General features: G+C 42.3%; 1 protein-coding gene across 1 annotated transcript in view; it reads left to right on the top strand.

The window, feature by feature from the left end:
* The window catches only part of megf11 (multiple EGF-like-domains 11), a 289636-nt gene that overhangs the window by 98701 nt on the left and 169095 nt on the right, over positions 1-21840 (top strand). Inside the window, exon 6 of the mRNA XM_034288058.1 lies at positions 372-464. Within this exon, the coding sequence (XP_034143949.1) occupies positions 372-464 (93 nt within the window). The remainder of the gene's footprint in view (positions 1-371; positions 465-21840) is intronic.

Here is a 21840-nt window from a genome sequence, read left to right as displayed (position 1 = left end):
TGTAATTTATACTTGATTTGCCCTAAACTAAAAATGTATCAACCTCTACAAAGATTTAATTAGTTGTATTCCACATAATAATTCACATTAACAGAGATGTGTTCAGCTGGCAGTTAATTTTATGGCACATTCTCTTTCTACTTTTCTCTCTCTTTCCCTCTCTCTTCTCCCTCTCTCTTTCCCTCTCTCTCCTCCTCTCTCTTTCCCTCTCTCTCCCCCTCTCTCTCCTCCTCTCTCTCCTCCTCTCTCTTCTCCCTCTCTCTTCTCCTCCTCTCTCTCCTCCTCTCTCAAGATAGATTTGGACATTACATAGACTTAGCCAACATTAGGTGGGTACAGTTGTTAATGAAATCCCTGTGTGTGTGTTCCAGCACTGTGTACTGAAGAGTGTGTCCACGGAAGGTGTGTGTCTCCTGATACGTGCCAGTGTGAGCCAGGCTGGGGTGGTCTGGACTGCTCCAGTGGTAAGTGCATCTTACTAAACTCTAAGTTGCTGTGTATGACAGCGTCTTTAAAACAACATGCTGGTTTGACACGTGCACCACAACATACACAAACTCAGAAGTTCTTCAGGAGGTAAGGCTGGATCGGACGGCATATGGCATCGTATCGTATATGGCTTCATATTGCTTCAGATATTGATATTTCCACTTACAAACCTTGGCAAATTAAACGGCTTACAGGTAAGTCACAACAGATTCATTTATCTGTTGAAAGTGGAAGTATTTGGTTTTGGTGGGAATGAATGTAGCTGAGAAACATCTGGCTGCCACCTACTCATTTCACCAGTTACAGGAGAGCCTTGGGCTGTGTCCCAAAAACAACTCTGTACTCCACTGCTGTCAGTAGATACAACAGGTACCTACTGACAAAATGTCACTACTAACAAGTTTCTACTGACACCATATCACTACTGAAAACAGGTATCTTCTGAGAACAGGCATCTACTGACACCATTGTAGAGTAGTGGTTATGTAGGGTCCTAGGCTCTGCTCCCTGGTAGAGTAGTGGTTATGTAGGGACCTAGGCTCTGCTCCTTGGTAGAGTAGTGGTTATCTAGGGACCTAGGCTCTGCTCCTTGGTAGAGTAGTGGTTATGTAGGGACCTAGTCTCTGCTCCTTGGTAGAGTAGTGGTTATGTAGGGACCTAGGCTCTGCTCCCTGGTAGAGTAGTGGTTATGTAGGGACCTAGGCTCTGCTCCTTGGTAGAGTAGTGGTTATGTAGGGACCTAGGCTCTCCTCCCTGGTAGAGTAGTGGTTATGTAGGGACCTAGGCTCTGCTCCCTGGTAGAGTAGTGGTTATGTAGGGACCTAGGCTCTGCTCCTTGGTAGAGTAGTGGTTATGTAGGGACCTAGTCTCTGCTCCTTGGTAGAGTAGTGGTTATGTAGGGACCTAGGCTCTGCTCCTTGGTAGAGTAGTGGTTATGTAGGGACCTAGTCTCTGCTCCTTGGTAGAGTAGTGGTTATGTAGGGACCTAGGCTCTGCTCCTTGGTAGAGTAGTGGTTATGTAGGGACCTAGGCTCTGCTCCCTGGTAGAGTAGTGGTTATGTAGGGACCTAGGCTCTGCTCCCTGGTAGAGTAGTGGTTATTTAGGGACCTAGGCTCTGCTCCTAGGTTTGGTTAGTTGGGTCTTTATCATGATTAGACCCTCTTACTTGTTTTGCAGTGGGAGGAATCGATACCAGGTTGTAACAAACTGACCACTCTGTCTGTCCTCTGGTGTTACAATAGGTTCAGAGGGGAGGGGGGTGGTGCTGCCGGAGGTGGGATGAGGAGAGGAGGCAGGAGGAGGAGAGGAGGTGGGAGTAGAGTGTGGGGTGGTGCTGCAGGAGGAGATGAGGAAAAGAGGTGGGAGGAGAAGAGTGGGGGGGTGCTGCAGGAGGAGATGAGGAGAGGAGGTGGGAGGAGGAGAGTGGGGCGGGAGTTGAAGAGAGTGATGAGGAGGACAAGGAAGTGGGATTGAGTTCTTATCTTGACTTATTCCTTTTAGTTCCTGTGGAGCAGAAGGACGTATCTCCTGGTCAATCAGTTGTTCAATCAGCTAAATGCAGAAGCCTGTTAAAGGCAGACAAGAGATGGAGGGATTGAATCTGCAGTTGTATATATCTGTGGAGAGATGGAGACTGAATGATGGAGAGTTGGAGGGAAAGAGAGGAACAAATTGAGTTATATAGATGGAGAAAGAGTGATATACGAACGGAGAGAAAAGAGGGACAGTAAGAGAAAGAATGGTGATAGATGAAGAGAGAGACAAAAGGATGAAGAAAGATGGAGAGAACATTTTTGGAGAAATATTTACAAAGAAACAGCGCGAGAGAAAGGGATCTTGATAAATGCCTGTGTCTCACAATATCCTGCAATGTAGAATCCCAGCAGCAAAATGTGTTACCTGTTGCTATGAGGAAACAGTAACCAGTGGAGGATAAACAACATTGGGAACATGATCAGTATTTATCTCTTTATATTCTGGTCGTTCATACTCATAACTACCGGGAATGCACCAACAAGAAATGATTGTCCGATTCCCGATTGCCGATATTCGTACATCAGAACCAGCCAGTGTAAAATAAAATATTCCTTTTGATGATGCTTCTAATTTCAATTAAATCACACAATTTTTCTATATATTTTAATGACACAAGATTAACCAAAGAAGTTGGATAATGTATAAAAATGTATAAATTATATTTACTTTATTTATTTAAATGTGTTACATTTTTGATACAGATAAATCCACTGAGACCAAGGTCTCTTTTACAGAGTCCTGTATAACAACAGTAAAAACAAAACATAAATAAAGAAAAACAATCACATTTGACAGTAAAAAGATAATTTATAAGAAATTCTAAAGGTCTTATTTGCACTAAAACATTTAATTTAAGATCACTTAGGATGGCATTCCGTGAGTTAATATTCAAAAGCAGTTCTGAACCGGCTTGCGGTATATCCATCACTATCCAGTTCTGAACCGGCTTGCGGTATATCCATCACTATCCAGTTTTGAGAGCATGTTTGGCAACTGCTATTCTTCTAACAAATATTCTCTGTTGGATATTCAGGACGTTTTTAAACGACTGCCTTGTATAAAAGAAATGCCCTTTCTCCCACTATTCAGAGCACGGACACCTGTCTATATTTATTACCCTCATCTGTGTTTCTGATCACTGTTAAGTTCCTCTTTTCCTAGTGTATCTTGTTGGTCTTTGCTTCTGCTTTTTGTTTCAGATGTAACGTGTCTTTCTGTTTTTGTGTCTTTGTTTCACCCTGTTTCTGTCCTTCCTCGTATATGCAGTGTTAGAGTGGAGTGGTTGGAGTCATCCAAAGGAATATTCTGCGACCTAGAAAATAGCATGTAGATGTGCTTTCTTTGACATGATCATAAATATAAATAAAGATACACTTTATGTTTCCATATCTTTAACAATCCCGGGATAAAAATGTAAAAAATGTGGTATTTGACAACATAATTCTGAAAAATATATTGCTGGAACATTTTGGAATCCCTGGTCCCATCATTGTTACCCTTTACTTTACATCCTATCCCTGGTCCAATCATGGTTACCCTTTACTTTACATCCCATTCCTGGTCCTATCATGGTAACCCTTTACATCCCACCCCTGGTCCTATCATGGTTACCCTTTACTTTACATCCCATTCCTGGTCCCATCATGGTAACCCTCTACTTTACATCCCATCCCTGGTCCCATCATGGTTACCCTCTACATCCCATCCCTGGTCCCATCATGGTTACCCTTTACTTTACATCCCATTCCTGGTCCCATCATGGTAACCCTCTACTTTACATCCCATCCCTGGTCCCATCATGGTTACCCTTTACATCCCATCCCTGGTCCCATCATGGTTACCCTTTACTTTACATCCCATCCCTGGTCCCATCATGGTTACCCTTTACTTTACATCCCATCCCTGATTTCATCATGGTTAACCTTTACTTTACATCCCATCCCTGGTTCAATCATGGTTACCCTTTACTTTACATCCCAGCCCTCGTCCCATCATGGTTACCCTAAAATTCCCGCTTAGCAGTGACAGATCTAAATATAATTTATATGTTTGGAATTCAAATTAATTGTATTTTGAGAGCAGTTTGTTAAAATTTACTCCCATGAACCATTGCGTCTCAAACAACTGCTTGGATGCATTACAGGCTTATGGGCTGTGTGCCTGAAGGCCAACTTAGGCACTTGATGATTCATGTCATTTTTTGGACCCAACATCCAACACTTTAACTCCTCATCTGGACAGCTTTACCGTCTAGTGCTTATCTACCAACTGCCTTTACAGGACATATTCTGGCTTAAAGCATCTGCTAATTAGCATATATTATCCATATATTATCCATCATAATCATTCAGCTATATCCATCTAGTGAGGTGGTAGTCTGCAGTTGGAGCTGGTCTGTATCCTTAATCACACTCTACATCCTGTCACGTTAGCTTGTGCCCTATGGCCCAGGTCCACTACAGATATAATGTAGAAATCCTAGATCTTTGCTCTCCATACAGAACAGCTCTCTATACAGAACAGCTCTCCGTACAGAACATCTCTCTATACAGAACATCTCTCCATACAGAACAGCTCTCCATACAGAACAGCTCTCCATACAGAACAGCTCTCCATACTGCTCTCTATACAGAGCAGCTCTCCATACTGCTCTCTATACAGAACAGCTCTCCATACAGAACAGCTCACTATACAGAACAGCTCTCTGTACGGAACAGCTCTCTATACAGAACAGCTCTCTGTACAAAAAGTTTCTTCATACAGAACAGCTTTAGATGCAGAATAGCTATTTATACAGGGCGGTTCTCTCTCTATACACAGAACAGCTCGTAGGTGTTGATTAATTGAATTTATATGATGAAATGACACAACTGAGCTCTTGTTTTAACTACACACAAATTCTATATAGCCAAGAAGGATTTGGCTGAAGCAGAATTTTGCAGCATTTCTTAGTCGTGAACCTAGTGTGCTTGTAGGAAGAACGCTGCAGGAAGAAATCTTATTATCAATGAAATTTTGTATCATGTGGTGAATAAGATGAATGTCAGGAAATGAATTGTCTCTGCACCATTATAAATTGAATACTGGGAAACCCCTTGCCATTATGGTTATCTGTCACATTGGAAAGCTCGGGAAAGCCCATCACAGCTGTTATCAGTTTTTCTAGTTCATGCTCTATTTATACTCTGTTTTCTAGGTTAATAACTTTGTTGGACCATTTATTGATTCGACAACAGGGAAGAAAGTGTAGTAGGACATGCTCAAAATGCTAGGATTTGTTGGCACCGAGCAAACATTGCCAAGGATTTGCAAGTTTTAAAAAGCCAGATTAAATGAGAAGAGATCAGAACATGGCGATCATCAGTGAATGAAGGCAGAAATAACACTACAGCCCCTAACCCTTTATTCCTGTCTTCCTGTCTTACTGTCTTCCTGTCCTACTGTCTTTCTTTCTTCCTGTCTTACTGTCTTACTGTCTTCCCATCTTACTGTCTTCCCGTCTTCCTGTCTTACTGTCTTCCCATCTTACTGTCTTCCTGTCTTACTGTCTTCCTGTCTTACTGTCTTCCCGTCTTCCTGTCTTACTGCTTCTCGCAGTTTCTATTGAAACTTCTCACAGTTTCTTCCAGTGCAGTTTCCCATCTTCTCCACAGTATCTTGCCAATTCTGTTTCTTATTTTCCCTGTGCTCGCATCGCCACCCAGGCCCCCGCCCACTTCATAAAAAGTGAATAGGAATCTGATGTGGCTCTGGTCTGAAGGGCACTGATAGGAAATAGGGCTCTGGTCTGAAGGGCACTGATAGGAAATAGGGCTCTGGTCTGAAGGGCACTGATAGGAAATAGGGCTCTGGTCTGAAGGGCACTGATAGGAAATATGGCTCTGGTCTGAAGGGCTCTGATAGGAAATAGGGCTCTGGTCTGAAGGGCACTGATAGGAAATAGGGCTCTGGTCTGAAGGGCACTGATAGGAAATAGGGCTCTGGTCTGAAGGGCACTGATAGGAAATAGGGCTCTGGTCTGAAGGGCACTGATAGATAATAGGGCTCTGGTCTGAAGGGCTCTGATAGATAATAGGGCTCTGGTCTGAAGGGCTCTGATAGGAAATAGGGCTCTGGTCTGAAGGGCTCTGATAGGAAATAGGGCTCTGGTCTGAAGGGCACTGATAGATAATAGGGCTCTGGTCTGAAGGGCTCTGATAGGAAATATGGCTCTGGTCTGAAGGGCTCTGATAGGAAATAGGGCTCTGGTCTGAAGGGCACTGATAGGAAATAGGGCTCTGGTCTGAAGGGCACTGATAGGAAATAGGGCTCTGGTCTGAAGGGCACTGATAGGAAATAGGGCTCTGGTCTGAAGGGCACTGATAGGAAATATGGCTCTGGTCTGAAGGGCACTGATAGATAATAGGGCTCTGGTCTGAAGGGCACTGATAGATAATAGGGCTCTGGTCTGAAGGGCACTGATAGGAAATAGGGCTCTGGTCTGAAGGGCACTGATAGGAAATAGGGCTCTGGTCTGAAGGGCACTGATAGGAAATAGGGCTCTGGTCTGAAGGGCACTGATAGGAAATAGGGCTCTGGTCTGAAGGGCACTGATAGATAATAGGGCTCTGGTCTGAAGGGCACTGATAGGAAATAGGGCTCTGGTCTGAAGGGCACTGATAGATAATAGGGCTCTGGTCTGAAGGGCTCTGATAGGAAATAGGGCTCTGGTCTGAAGGGCACTGATAGATAATAGGGCTCTGGTCTGATGTAGTGCACTGCTTAGGGAATATGGATCTGGTCATAATTAGTGCACTACTTAGGGAATAGGGTGCTATTTTAGATGCAGTCAGGGGCATTATTCATGACTGTGAAAGATTTCCATACTGGGCAGCCAGCCAGGCCTTTTCATTTACGAGCTTTCATCTATAGAAATAAAGGAATGTAATGTGTGCCAAGTTTTAAATTAAAATCTGCCCCCCTGTTTTCCACACTATAAATGACTGGGTTTTTTTGGTTTTCATTTTAAATGTGACTGTGTCCCCTTGGGGCTGGTGGTTAGAGGTGATGGACACTTTCCTGGTTAGTCTGTATGAGTGTGTTGCTGTGTATGTGTGTGTGTGTAGAGAGGGAGCGAGAGAGAGGATCCAGACATCACATCAGAGACCTATGACATGCACATAATAAAACTCCTGTTTTGCCTCAGAGGCAAAGCCTGGGACCTGCCTGGGACTAGCCTGGGACCTGCCTGGGACTAGCCTGGGACCTGCCTGGGACTAGCCTGGGACCTGCCTGGGACTAGCCTGGGACCTGCATGGGACTAGCCTGGGATTAGACTGGGACCTGTCTGGGACTAGCCTGGGACCTGCATGGGACTAGCCTGGGATTAGACTGGGACCTGCCTGGGACTAGCCTGGGACCTGCATGGGACTAGCCTGGGATTAGCTGGGACCTGCCTGGGACTAGCCTGGGACCTGCATGGGATTAGCATGGAACTATCTTGGGACCTGCCTGGGACTAGCCTTGGACCAGCCTGAGACTAGCCTCGGATATCCTGGGACCTGCTTGGGACATGCCTGCGATTTGCCTGGGGCCGGCCTTTGACAACCTGGGACTAGCCTGGGACTTGCCTAGGACTTGCATGGAACTAGCCTGGGACAAGCCTGAGACTAGCCTGGGACCTGCCGGGGACTATCCTGGGAACTGGCTGGGAGGACATCAGTCCTCCTGCTAAAGGCACATAAACACCTATTCAGCTCAGCTCAGCACAATCCCAGGCTGGTTTATGGCGGTCACATCTCAACAGTAGACATTGATAAAGAGTGAGAGAGCTATTTGTTTGCATTAGAAAACAAATAAAAGGCCTTTTCCCTGGAGAGGGGAGGACCGGATGATTAAAGGCCCAGAATGGATAAAAATGTGATATTATTTATTTCTCCACTCTGAGGATGATGACTCTATAAGGTCAAAATAACATGAAGATAAAAATAAAAATGTTGGTAATATGGTACTTTTAGAAATCTAAATGAGTGAGAATTCAGGAAACAGGGACCTATTGGAAAGTCTGAGTTTCTTTTTTATACATTTTGTAAAGGTCCAGATTCTGAGCTTTGTAATGATATATAATACAATACTGTTTGATAAAGTTATGGGAAAAATATTCTGCTTTAAAAGTAAATAATCGGCTCCACCTAGTTCTGTGAAAAAAGGCTTGAAAGATTTTCACACTTGGCAGAGAGCCGGTCTTTGTTTACGCCCATTCAGCGTAGGTCACACCCTCTTAGGCCCTAACCCCACCCAGCTACAGTGGGGAGAAGTATTTGATACACTGCCGATTTTGCAGGTTTTCCCACTTACAAAGCATGTAGAGGTCTGTCATTGTTATCATAGGTACTCTAACTGTGAGTGATGAATTATCCAGAAAATCACATTGTATGATTTTTAAGTAATTAATTTGCATTTTATTGAATGACAAAAGTATTTGATACATCAGAAAAGCAGAACTTAATATTTGGTACAGAAACCTTTGTTTGCAATTACAGAGATCATATGTTTCCTGTAGTTCTTGACCAGGTTTGCACACACTGCAGCATGGAATTTTTCCCACTCCTCCATAAAGACCTTCTCCAGATCCTTCAGATTTTGGGGCTGTCGCTGGGCAATACGGACTTTCAGCTCCCTCCAAAGATTTTCTATTGGGTTCAGGTCTGGAGACTGGCTAGGCCACTCCAGGACCTTGAGATGCTTCTTATGGAGCCACTCCTTAGTTGCCCTGGCTGTGTGTTTCGGGTCGTTGTCATGATGGAAGACCCAGCCACGACCCATCTTCAATGCTCTTACTGAGGGAAGGAGGTTGTTGGCCAAGATCTCGCGATACATGGCCCCATCCATCCTCCCCTCAATACGGTGCAGTCGTCCTGTCCCCTTTGCAGAAAAGCATCCCCAAAGAATGATGTTTCCACCTCCATGCTTCACGGTTGGGATGGTGTTCTTGGGGTTGTACTCTTCTTCCTCCAAACACGGTGAGTTGAGTTTAGACCAAAAAGCTCTATTTTTGTCTCCTCTGACCACATGACCTTCTCCCATTCCTCCTCTGGATCATCCAGATGGTCATTGGCAAACTTCAGATGGGCCTGGACATGCGCTGGTTTGAGCATGGGGACCTTGCGTGCGCTGCAGGATTTTAATCCATGACGGCGTAGTGTGTAACTAATGGTTTTCTTTGAGACTGTGGTCCCAGCTCTCTTCAGGTCATTGACCAGGTCCTGCCATGTTGTTCTGGGCTGATCCCTCACCTTCCTCATAATCATTGATGCCCAGCGAGGTGAGATCTTGCATGGAGCCCCAGACGACGGTCAGGGGAGATTGACCGTCATCTTGAACTTCTTCCATTTTCTAATAATTGCGCCAACAGTTGCCTTCTCACCAAGCTGCTTGCCTACTGTCCTGTAGCCCATCCCAGCCTTGTGCAGGTCTACAATTTTATCCCTGATGTCCTTACACAGCTCTCTGTTCTTGGTCATTGTGGAGAGGTTGGAGTCTGTTTGATTGAATGTGTGGACAGGGGTCTTTTACAAAAATTACAGACCTCTACATGCTTTGTAAGTAGGAAAACCTGAAAAATTGGCAGTGTATCAAATACTTGTTCCCCCCCCTGTATGTAAGTATTCAAATGGAAACACATAACGTGTCCTAAACTGGTCTGGTTGGTCTCTGATTGTGACGTTGTTAGTGTAATGTGGGCGTATAAATGAGTCAGTGAAAAAAAAAGAGGAAAAACAACCAGAAACAGTTCCCAACTTTATCTATGAAAAACACACCTCACGTAATGACAAGCAAACAATAATCCGTGCTGAACAGTGACTAACAGAACCAATATACACTGAACTAATGACTAAGTGAAAACAGGTGCGTCCTCTGGGAGTGGTTAGTACACCGACGAGCTGGAGCGCCGGAGAGGAAGAGGAGCTGCAGTGCCATGCGGAGTGGACATCACACTAATAAACACATACTATATCAAACCAAATTCTTCACATGCACTTGATACACCAGGTATAGACAGTAGAGTTAAAGGTAAAGTGGCTTACCAGAATGATTCACAATAAATAGTAACAGCAATGTAATTGCAGATATTTTGAGGGCAGGTGGACAGCCACTGTGCTGTTAAGCAGTCTTACTGTACTGATGGAATGGGTTGTCTACATCACACATCATAATCAGGTAGCTTATTATCAAACTAAGTAATTTGCTCACTTTTGTGAAGAAAAGCTAGCTACCCAACCAACAAGCTAGAAAACAGAAAAACTTGGCTAGCTGGTAAGTTAATGTTGTTATCTAGCTAGCCAACGTTCACAGTAATGTCAGTAGCTATAGTAACATGTGCACATTCCACTTGTAATATACCCTCACCTAAAGGATTATTAGGAACACCATACTAATACTGTGTTTGAACCCCTTTCGCCTTCAGAACTGCCTTAATTCTACATGGCATTGATTCAACAAGGTGCTGAAAGCATTCTTTAGAAATGTTGGCCCATATTGATAGGATAGCATCTTGCAGTTGATGGAGATTTGTGGGATGCACATCCAGGGCACGAAGCTCCCGTTCCACCACATCCCAAAGATGCTCTATTGGGTTGAGATCTGGTGACTGTGGGGGCCATTTCAGTACAGTAAACTCATTGTCATGTTCAAGAAACCAATTTGAAATGATTCGAGCTTTGTGACATGGTGCATTTTCCTGCTGGAAGTAGCCATCAGAGGATGGGTACATGGTGGTCATAAAGGGATGGACATGGTCAGAAACAATGCTCAGGTAGGATGTGGCATTTAAACAATGCCAAATTGGCACTAAGGGGCCTAAAGTGTGCCAAGAAAACAACCCACACACCATTATACCACCACCACCAGCCTGCACATTGGTAACAAGGCATGATGGATCCATGTTCTCATTCTGTTTACGCCAAATTCGGACTCTACCATTTGAATGTCTCAACAGAAATCGAGACTCATCAGACCAGGCAACATTCTTCCAGTCTTTAACTGTCCAATTTTGGTGAGCTTGTGCAAATTGTAGCCTCTTTTTTTAAATTTGTAGTGGAGATGAGTGGTACCCGGTGGGGTCTTCTGCTGTTGTAGCCCATCCGCCTCAAGGTTGTGCGTGTTGTGGCTTCACAAATGCTTTACTGCATACCTCGGTTGTAACGAGTGGTTATTTCAGTCAAAGTTGCTCTTCTATCAGCTTGAATAAGTCGGCCCATTCTCCTCTGACCTCTAGCATCAACAAGGCATTTTTGCCAACAGGACTGCCGCATACTGGATGTTTTTCCATTCTTTGTAAACCCTAGAAATGGTTGTGCATGAAAATCCCAGTAACTGAGCAGATTGTGAAATATTCAGACCGGCCCGTCTGGCACCAACAACCATGCCACGCTCAAAATTGCTTAAATCACCTTTCTTTCCCATTCTGACATTCAGTTTGGAGTTCAGGAGATTGTCTTGACCAGGACCACACCCCTAAATGCATTGAAGCAACTGCCCTGTGTTTGGTTGATTAGATAATTGCATTAATGAGAAATTGAACAGGTGTTCCTAAGAATCCTTTAGGTGAGTGTACAGTATCTGACAGAAGTGATTACACCCTGCACATTTTTGTAAGTTTTTTTGATTATATCTTTTCATGTGACAAGAAGAAATGACGACACTGAAGAAATGACACTTTGCTACAATGTAAAGTAGTGAGTGTACAGCTTGTATAACAGTGTACATTTGCTGTCCCCTCAAAATAACACAACACACAACCATTAATGTCTAGATCGCTGGCAACAAAAGTGAGTACACCCCTAAGTGAAAATGTCCAAATTGGGCCCAAAGTGTCAATATTTTGTGTGGCCACCATTATTTTCCAGCACTGCCTTAACCCTTTTGGGCATGGAGTTCACCAGAGCTTCACAGGTTGCCACAGGAGTCCTCTTCCACTCATCCATGACGACATCCCAGAGCTGGTGGATTTTAGAGACCTTGCGCTCTTCCACCTTATGTTTAACATGCAGCTAGCTTGGCATTTTAGCTAAGGTTATACGTGTGTTCTGATATAATTATATAACTGTCCCAGGCTTGTGGTGCAGGACAGAGATGCTATGTGGGTGTCTGCAGCATCTCTCTCAGGTGGATGGTGTCCATGATTTCATATGCCTGCCGCATCAACCAAAGGTGGCAGCTCTGAGATGTGGGAGCTGGTTATGGTGTCAGTGGCCACAACAGGCTTTCTGTGGGGTTAGACAACACACCAGCAGTCAAGCCCTGATCAAGAAATGTTTTTTCAAAAAATGTTGTCTCACGGTGATTGGAACCCTGGTATTTAATACTCCATCCATTAAGAATCCCTCCAGTTTCTTGGTCCTCAGTTGTGGATTCTTATCTTCACATACCGACACAGGCAATTTGGGTCAGAAAATTGGGATGTTCATTTTTGAAATGCTTGACTCTTTAGTCAATTTTAGTGCAGATTTGGAGCAATGCTTTAAATCATTGTCCTGCTGGAAGATCCAACAACGACCCAATTGTAGCCTCCTACCAGGGGAAGACATTTTGCCCCAAAGTTCATGATGCTGTGTATCATAACAAGGTCCCCAGAGCTATTGGAAGGAAAACAACACACCATCATACTTACAGCTGGGAAAATCTGCTGTTTGTGGCCAAGATGCTCTATTTCTGTGTCCTTTAATTCCACCTGGTTACAAAGATCCAGTTTAGCAAAAACCAGACGTTGATGCTTGATATGTTGATACTTATTGGCATTGAAGTGGAGTCTAATTGTAATTTTCATGACATGGTATCTTCAACTTCTGTGATTCTTTGATCTTGGTGTAAAAATGCAATAAAATGCAAATTAATTACTTAAAAATGTGATTTTCTGGATCTGGATTACAGACTTCTACATGCTTTGTAAGTGGGAAAACCTGCTAAATGGGCAGTGTTTGCGTTGCTTACCATAGTAACAACAATGCTTTGGTCAAGCTAGGTTTAGTATGTTGTCAAAAAATACTTTATAGATGTTGTACGTTATTGTAAATTGAAAATAATGAAATAATGTTGTTGGCTAGGTAAGTAGATTATTTGTATTTTTTATTTGTGTGCAATATTATTATTTTTTGGATTATTAGACTATATGCCCATTGTTATAGTTGTATTAATTATTAAAGTTAATAGTTGAACAAAAGTCCAAGATCAGAGATCACTAGCCCTTTTGGCATCGAGATGATAAACCATTATGTTCATGATGGGGACACTTGGCCACACACTGGAGGGAATTAAACAAAGTTGTACGGAGATGCAGTAGCCTACTTCACTAACAATGCATATCAGTGCTACAGTCATGCTCTCCTGTCGTTGCACGCAGATACGGAAGCACCTTAAACAGCTGCTTGTTTTGGTGCTCATCAACAACTAAAGTCTGTAGGTGCCTTACTACAGTCAAATTGGTGTCCTTATGTATTTTTTGCGTGGGGTGTTGTAGTGATCTTAAATTGAATTCGAAGTGGCATTAAAAAAGTCGTAAATTTAACTTGCTGAAACCTGCAGATACCTTGTTTAAAGTCACTGCCATCTGCACGCACTGGACCTGATTCAGCCTCATCCACGGACACATCATGGTTCTTCATGGCATTAGTTAGCAATGAATCCCACTCCTAATGTGGGCTACAGTTTAGTAAACGAGGCCAGTTGCTGGATAAATCCTCCTTGCAGACAGATTTGTGTTGGTTTACCAGCAGCTAATAGAACTTCTTGGCATTTGTCTTTGAGCTAGTATTTTATTCTAGCTAACATGAGCTACAGTTTTGTAAACAAAGCTGGTTGCCGGATAAATTCTCCTCGCAGACAGATTAGCATTACTAGCAGCTAATACAACTTGCTAGCATTTTTGTTTGAGGTAGGAGTCTACACTAGCTAACATGAGCTTCATTTCTGTAAACAAAGCCGGTTAAGGATAGAGCCTCCTCACAGACAGATTCATCCACATGGCAGCTGCTTATACATTTTCCAGAAAGAATAAACAGCGATAACCATTGATACCATGCTCATTTTGACACTAATTGTTTTCTGAGGACATATATCAATATACCTTGGCCTTTCCGGCAATAAACCATGGACTCCCGGAACATGCAACCTCAGTCAGCATTCTAAAATGCCTAAATGCCCAACAATGTAATGATTTTCTTTTTTTTATAATGATTCTGCATTTACATTATCTAAATAACTGCATAACGATGCCTTGCCAGGCATCATTGTTTCAAACCTAAACCTAAACATTTTACATAGCCTATCTTAGCTTCCTTGAAGCCCATAGCCAAAATCCGACCATAGAGCAAAAGCAGATTATTTTGAAGACTTCCAGATTTACCAGTAAAACCAGCATTTCTTTCCTATTTGGTTTACAAAAACGTTCTCTTGATTTATTCATATAGCACAATTCATACATAGAAGCAATTCAATGTGCTTTACAAAGAAAAAGTAAAGAAATATAAAAATACAATAGCATAAAAACAAATACTAAGATGAAAACATCGTCCCGATGAACGCATTGCAGTGCTTGTTATGTGACTCAGTTATTCATAGTTAATTAACTTTTTAGCTAAATATGATGATTTCATCGGCTCACAGTAACCCCGTAACTCCAGCACGGTTAACAGTGACTTCACTTTGATGCGCAGCAATTTGAGTGTTCTGGAGGGCAGCGAAACAAAGACAAAGAACCTTAGCTGATGTTACCGGATTCTGCCTTGGCTTCTCTAGGGCTTCTGGAAGTTACGGCAAAGAATCACACATATTTTCTAAAACTAAAACTACATAATTGACTCAATATGTACCAAAAATGAGTTATGGACTTTTGCCTTTGCACAGCAGTAGACACTTTTCACATCCAACACTACCCGCTATTTAAATAGCGTAAGGGTTCAAGACACACATAAAACCGCCAGATGAAAACCAGCCAGGGAGGACAACATTCATCCCTTTTAATCGCGGGCCGGCTGAACTAGGTTTGTCTGGTTCCTTTTCTGGTTTAATTTAATTGTACTTCAATGAAAGGATATATTTCTTCAAGGGTTTGAGTGTAAGATCAAGCTGATGAATAACAGTCAAAGGTTTTTTGCTAATCTTTATTGCTGAGGGCACTGTGATGCACACCGGAGGCTATGGCCATGAAGTCGGCTCCAAACCAAATGATATGAGGTCTGAGCAGGGCATTTATTGTTTGATGTAATATTATACTGACACATGACTGATATATGTAGTTCATCTGCGCTGCATAGCTGCATTTTCCCGGTGGCCAAGTAATGTAGAGTCGTCACAGACCTGATCTCTTGGTGTTATTGGGTTGTTTCTGTTTGTTGGTGAATTGACTGCATCGATGACTAGCTCTACTATGATCGTAATACCCTCTCGATTAAGATGATTTCTTGTTAAAAGCTGAGTATCAATAAAGGTTTCTAAAATGTCGACCTGATTACGAGGTGGATTGCTGGCAGCAGCCCTTTTAGGATTGTTTGTGACTTGGTCTTAGTGACTCCTTGACTACCCATAACATGGGTAGAAGCTGATTTTAGCGCTACAACGCTTTGTGAAATATTCTTAAGTCAAAAATGTGGAGTTACTCTTAAATCAGCAAGTTAGGAGCTACTTGTAGCCTTAAGATGTTTTGTGAATACAGCCCCAGAGCAATTAACACTAGAACCGCCAGGCTTTTCAGACTGCCAGTATCTGCCAGAGCTGAACGCCGTTTCACAAATCGTCCCTATTAGCATACACCTCCTCCGCAGCATCACCATCCAGCCAGAACATCAGTTCATCTACTGGGTGGTCATCAAGCTATACAGAATAGTCAATGATTTACAGAATTTGTTTGTTTTAAATGGCAAAAAAATACAAGAACGTGTTTGTATTGAAGGTCTTATCAAAGAAACATACGACTAAAAAAGAATACTTAGAACGATTATTTCTAAGAACACAGGCTATAGTATTGTCATTAGTTTATTAGGCCCTGTAAATGTACAAAATGAAAATTACACATCTCTTAAATTATTCAAAGATAGATCCATTAGAATTTAGTTTTCATTTTGATCTCATTTTGATGATGTACAAGGTAAAATAACAGACATTATCGACCAGCTTGCGACGATCAAAGGATATCTGCATAAAAAGCGATACCCAGGCCTAAAGCACGGTTGCTTGATAAACATTTCAATGAATGAATAACACAAAGGCTACAGCCTAATCATAGAAATAAAATTGATAGATCCAAGGATATGTAGCCTCTCTTCAAGTAAAAACATTGCAATGTGATACAATTCTTATTGAAACTTACGCAACTAGCTTATTGTAAGGTTTTTATTTTTGCCCCTCAAAGATTTGAGTTTGTTCACATTATAGGTCACGTTATAAGTGGAAAAAGTTCTGACATTATTTATCTTTGTCTCATTCTTTTACATTACAAAAACCTGGCATTTTCACAGGGGCGTGAAGACTTGTTATATCCACTGTATCTTTTTTCTCTAATTTAGTGATGTGTTTCTGAGCCTTCATGAAGGCGTGATGTCTTTTGACACCTCTGACATGGTCCCACTCATCGCAAGTCACATTGTTATTTGTTGGTTCTACTGTCATTCCAAGATCAGGGAAAATATGATTGGATATATATATTTTTTTTTTTTTTTAACCCTTCCCTTACTAACACAAATCCTACAAATTGAAAACGACCATTAAAAGTAAAAAAATTATTAAATCAATAAAAAAGTAATAAAATAATACAAAATGATAATATACATAAATCCTTATTTGTCAATCCTTGGACCATATCCGAAGACATAGAATGCCCTGATGGGTCCTCGGTGTTTATTTCAGTTGACAGTCTTTGAGCTGGATCAAAGGCTCAGTGACCCTGATTCTGTTTTTGAGCAGCACAGGACACCAGAGAGAGAAAGATGATGAGAGAAGAAGAGAGAGAAAGATGATGAAAGAAATAGAGAGAAGGCTGCTAGCATGACTGTATGTGACTATCTGGGTCAGGTGGAATATAAACAGATGGACTGGTCAAGGAGAAAAGAAACGTGGGACGAGAGGGAGGAGGGAGACGGATAGACCTAACAGAGTTTATGTGCCGGGAGAGGAGGTGTAGTAGAGGAGGTTGGAGGTGAGAGAGGAGGTGTGGTTGGGGAGGTTAGAGGTGGGAAAAGGAGGTGTTGTAGGTGAGAATGTGCGTTGATAATATTGTTGTCAAGTTCTGGTAAACAGGTGTTCATACTGTAGTCAATATCTGACCTGTATTAATAAATACTGTAAAAAGAAAATAGGCCTGTATTGTGCCATTTTTAGGTTTCTTTGGACAAATTGTGAAATATACAGGAGAGTGTTGGTGCTGAAAAAAGCAGTGGGACTGATTCAAAACCATGCTGCAGCAGTACATGTGCATGGAAGGCAACAGTTCAGACCACTGGACCTCCCTAGACCACCGGACCACACTAGATCACTGGACCACCCTAGATCACTGGACCACCCTAGACCACTGGACCTCCCTAGACCACTGGACCTCCTTAGACCACTGGACCACCCTAGACCAATAGACCACCCTAGACCACTGGACCACCCAATACCACTGGACCACCCTAGACCACTGGACCTCCCTAGACCACTGGACCACACTAGACCACTGGACCTCCCTAGACCACTGGACCACCCAAGACCATTAGACCCCTGGACCTCCCTGGACCCCTGGACCTCCCTAGACCTCCCTAGACCACTGGACCTCCCTAGACCACTGGCAGTTGAATCTGCCTCTGCCAAATAACCCAGAAGACTGACAGGAACCCCCAGCTGGTAATTACTAGTGGGGATATTCGACTATCACCCTGCACTCCCATTTTTCTCCCATACTGTGACCTCTAATGTCACTGACAAATGAAATGACCTTGAAAACAGTCATTTTGGCTGTTAAGTGCCTCAATGTAAAGTAATGTATATAAAGCAATCAGTTTGTGTTTTTGTTTGTTTGTTGTTTTACTTTATAATTTGTTTAGAATCACATAGCTGTACTTTTATGGTTGTCACAGCTTGTTGGCCATTAGCCATCAGCATTTCTCAATGAATTCAAAGCACATTAATGCACCCAACTGGTATTCATGACAGCTGGTAATTAACACTTTCCACATGGTTTTGAAGGGAGCAGGGCCCAACAGAACAGTTCTACCACCGCAGACAAAGCCAGGAAGATTTTGAATACTGAACACGGTAAAGGTTGTTACATTTTCCTTCTGTACTGAAACCTAACCAAGCTGTGATCCTGCACAGCAAAAAAAAACTCACTATTAAAACTCACTATTGAAGTTGTACATTAGCCAGCCAATAAGCTATGTGTTGAAATCCACTGTACTATTCATGCTTAGTTCATGTAATAGTGTAGCTAGTTGACTGGAAAAATATCTGCTTGTAATTAGGCAACACATATAATTAGCATCAGAATTCACAAGAGCCCAACATTTGGATTATTTTTAATCAGTACATTTTAAGAATCTAAGTCTACAGTACGGCACATAGGTGGGCTGGCAGGCTCCTCTTGGACTTCAAAGTCCTGGTGAACATTTTCTGGCATGACTTCACATATCTAGGAATCCTGAACTAGGACGTGTACTTTTGCATTGTGACCCTTTAATCTTCCAGAAAGAGCACTTGTTTTCCTGAGTGTAGGGACAGCAGCGAAATTATCAGATCAATGAAAGACGGTGAAAAACTTAAGAGACGCCAGTTTCTGTTTTTCTGAGTTTGTTTTTCAACTTTTGAAAGCTGCAGGCATCTATTCATACTGATGACTGTGTGTCAATTGACTCCCTAATCCATGTCAAATGGCTCCATAAGGGATGACGTCAGAAGTAGCACGCTATTAAGGAATATATGAGTGGGGCATTTGAGCCACGCTCAGGCTCCGGCCCTTTGTCTTGAGGGCCGTTGGTTCTGTGAGAGCCTGGCTGCGTCTTCTGAAAGCATCTAATATCAAGCCCTGTCTGTCCCTGTGCCTTCCGGGCTTCTGCACTCCTCCAGAACTTTTCCTTCAGCGCGTCCCACTTGGCACCCTATTCCCGTGCACTACTTTTCACTGTGTACACCGTTGAACCCTGGTCCACAGTAGTGCACTATGCAGGGAATAGAGGGCCTTTTGGGACAGCCGGTGTATTTCATTGGCTGTGATGTGGCCCTGTCACACTGCCTGTCACACAGTAATACCAGCCTTCCAATAAAGAGCACGATGAAGACAGATGATTCTCCCACACTATATATTTAGGCCAGACCACTGTAGCTTCAGACATATTAGGTGCGATGAAGCGCTATCATTGATTTCGTGATGCTTCGGTGGGATAAATGATCGGTTTAACCTAAAGCTCTTGGTAGAAGAACTCAGCGGAGAAGTGGGAGGTTTTGAACAGTTTTATCTTTTTACAACCACCTCCATAACTGAGACTGAAACTGAGAGGACATGTCTAACCTAGCGATCTAAAAAGGGACACCAAAGTTGATTGACCTTAAAGATTTGAGTTGTACTAGATTTATCCCAAATTTCAACCTCACCACTAAACTTAACTCTTAATCTCTAATCATAAACCTGACCCCAGGTTTTACCCTAACCTGAATTTTTACTTCTAGTCTAAGCACATAAAAAAAAAACTAAATAATTCCCCATTTGTTGCCTTTACACCATCGTATGGTTTATTATGTAGTGTCAATAACATGTGTGTGGTTTAGTGTTTAGGGTATTCAAGTCTAGACTCAAATTAAAAGACAGCAAATGATTATCTCTGCTTCCTATGAGATTTTCCCGTTGTGGTTTGTAGCGCAAGCTACCCGTTGCATTGTAATGAACAGACAGACAGCCCACTGTAATGTTAATGGGAAAACTCCAGCATTTGTCTCTGTGAATAGTTTCAGAATAAAATAAAATATACACATATTACAAAATAAAAATAAAATAAAATATAAGGCGAGGAGATACCAAGTGAACACAAAATTCTTATTTTACTTTTGTTTAGGAAATGAGTTATCCAACACCAACTGGCCCTCTGAAAAAGTGATCAATCAGCACATTAACCAAATTCAATTGATCTTTGGATTAAATTAGAGCAGAGGACATGCAGGCTTGATTACAGCCAGCCCAGTTCAATCTAAATGTGACTTACATAGAACTTCACCATCAATGTGAAGTAGCCTTCAAGGTGAAGGGGAATGTCCGGTCATCAGTCTGTGATCTGAAGGGGAATGTCCGGTCATCAGTCTGTGATCTGAAGGAGAATGTCCGGTCATCAGACTGTAATCTGAAGGAGAATGTCCGGTCATCAGACTGTAATCTGAAGGGGAATGTCCGGTCATCAGACTGTAATCTGAAGGGGAATGTCCGGTCATCAGTCTGTGATCTGAAGGAGAATGTCCGGTCATCAGACTGTAATCTGAAGGGGAATGTCCGGTCATCAGTCTGTGATCTGAAGGAGAATGTCCGGTCATCAGTCTGTGATCTGAAGGGGAATGTCCGGTCATCAGTCTGTGATCTGAAGGGGAATGTCCGGTCATCAGTCTGTGATCTGAAGCTGAAGCGTAAGTAGGTTATGTGATCCTTTTAGGACAGTGATCCTAAACACGAGTAAGTCCATCTCAGAATGTCTCAGAAGCCATTTTAAAGGTTTAGATTGGCCTAGTCAAAGTCCTGACCCCATCGACATGCTTTGGCAGGACCTTAAACAAGCAGTTCCTCTCTAGGTTTTATCCTACATTTCACCCCTTTCAGGGAGTTTTTCCTAGACACTGTACTTCAACACTGTTCTTGCTTGCTCCTTGGGATTTCAGTCTGGGTGTTTTGTAAAAGTGGTTTGTGACAACTGCAGATTTAAAAAGGGCTTTATAAATACATTTGATCAATTGATTGATGCTCAGAAACCCTCCAATGTCACTGAAATGCAACAATTCTGCAAAGAAGAGTTGGCCAAGATTCTTCCGCAACAAAGTGAAAGACTGCTCTCCAAATATAGGAAGAGTTTGGTTACAGTTGTTCCTGCTAAAGGTGATTGCAAGCAGTTATTAAGTTTAGGAGGGTTGGATTACTGTTTTGCTTCAATTAATACAATTATAATTTCAACACTGATTTTTGTGTTTTCCTGGGTTCTCTTAATCATGTATTACATTTTGTATTAAGATCTGACACCATTCAGTGTGACAAATATGCAGTAATAGAGGAAATCGGGGAGAGGGTAAATACTTGTTCACGGCTCTGTATTAGCAACCCAGTGGGATCCCTTAATGTAAGAACTAATTTCTCCTGGACTCATTACACTACCATAACTGCTGCTGTAGACCTCACGACACAACAGCTCTTCGTTTGCTATGACCTCTTCTCTTTGGACATATACTTACGACAAACATTAGCTCTTGGTTATCCTGCGTTAAATAAGAATAGACCAAAAGGGTTGGGTGAAGATAGACAAAACCTGCCCAATACTGATATGAATGATCCTGAATCTGATCAGGTTCAGTCAGAACCTCACAGCATCATGTTAAAACAGATCTGAAATGTTTGGTCAAGTATGTAAATTCAGATGGAGTGTCCAGGTGTACGAGAACTCTGGGAGAAATACTTTATCTATAACGGCAATTATTATGTCACTATTATGTCACTCATTACTTTCAAGTCAGTAGAAATGGTTGTGCAAAAACTCATTCTCAAGCTGCACGTTAACAGGCCTTCTTACGATGTCTAGGCAGGTATTCTATCAATCAACTTTTATCAAAAAGCCCCACAACAG

Source organism: Esox lucius, chromosome 19 (assembly GCF_011004845.1).
Source record: "Esox lucius isolate fEsoLuc1 chromosome 19, fEsoLuc1.pri, whole genome shotgun sequence".
NCBI lineage: Eukaryota > Metazoa > Chordata > Actinopteri > Esociformes > Esocidae > Esox > Esox lucius.
The sequence above is the reverse complement of the archived record's forward strand: the minus strand, read 5'-3'. Positions and strand labels throughout refer to the sequence as shown.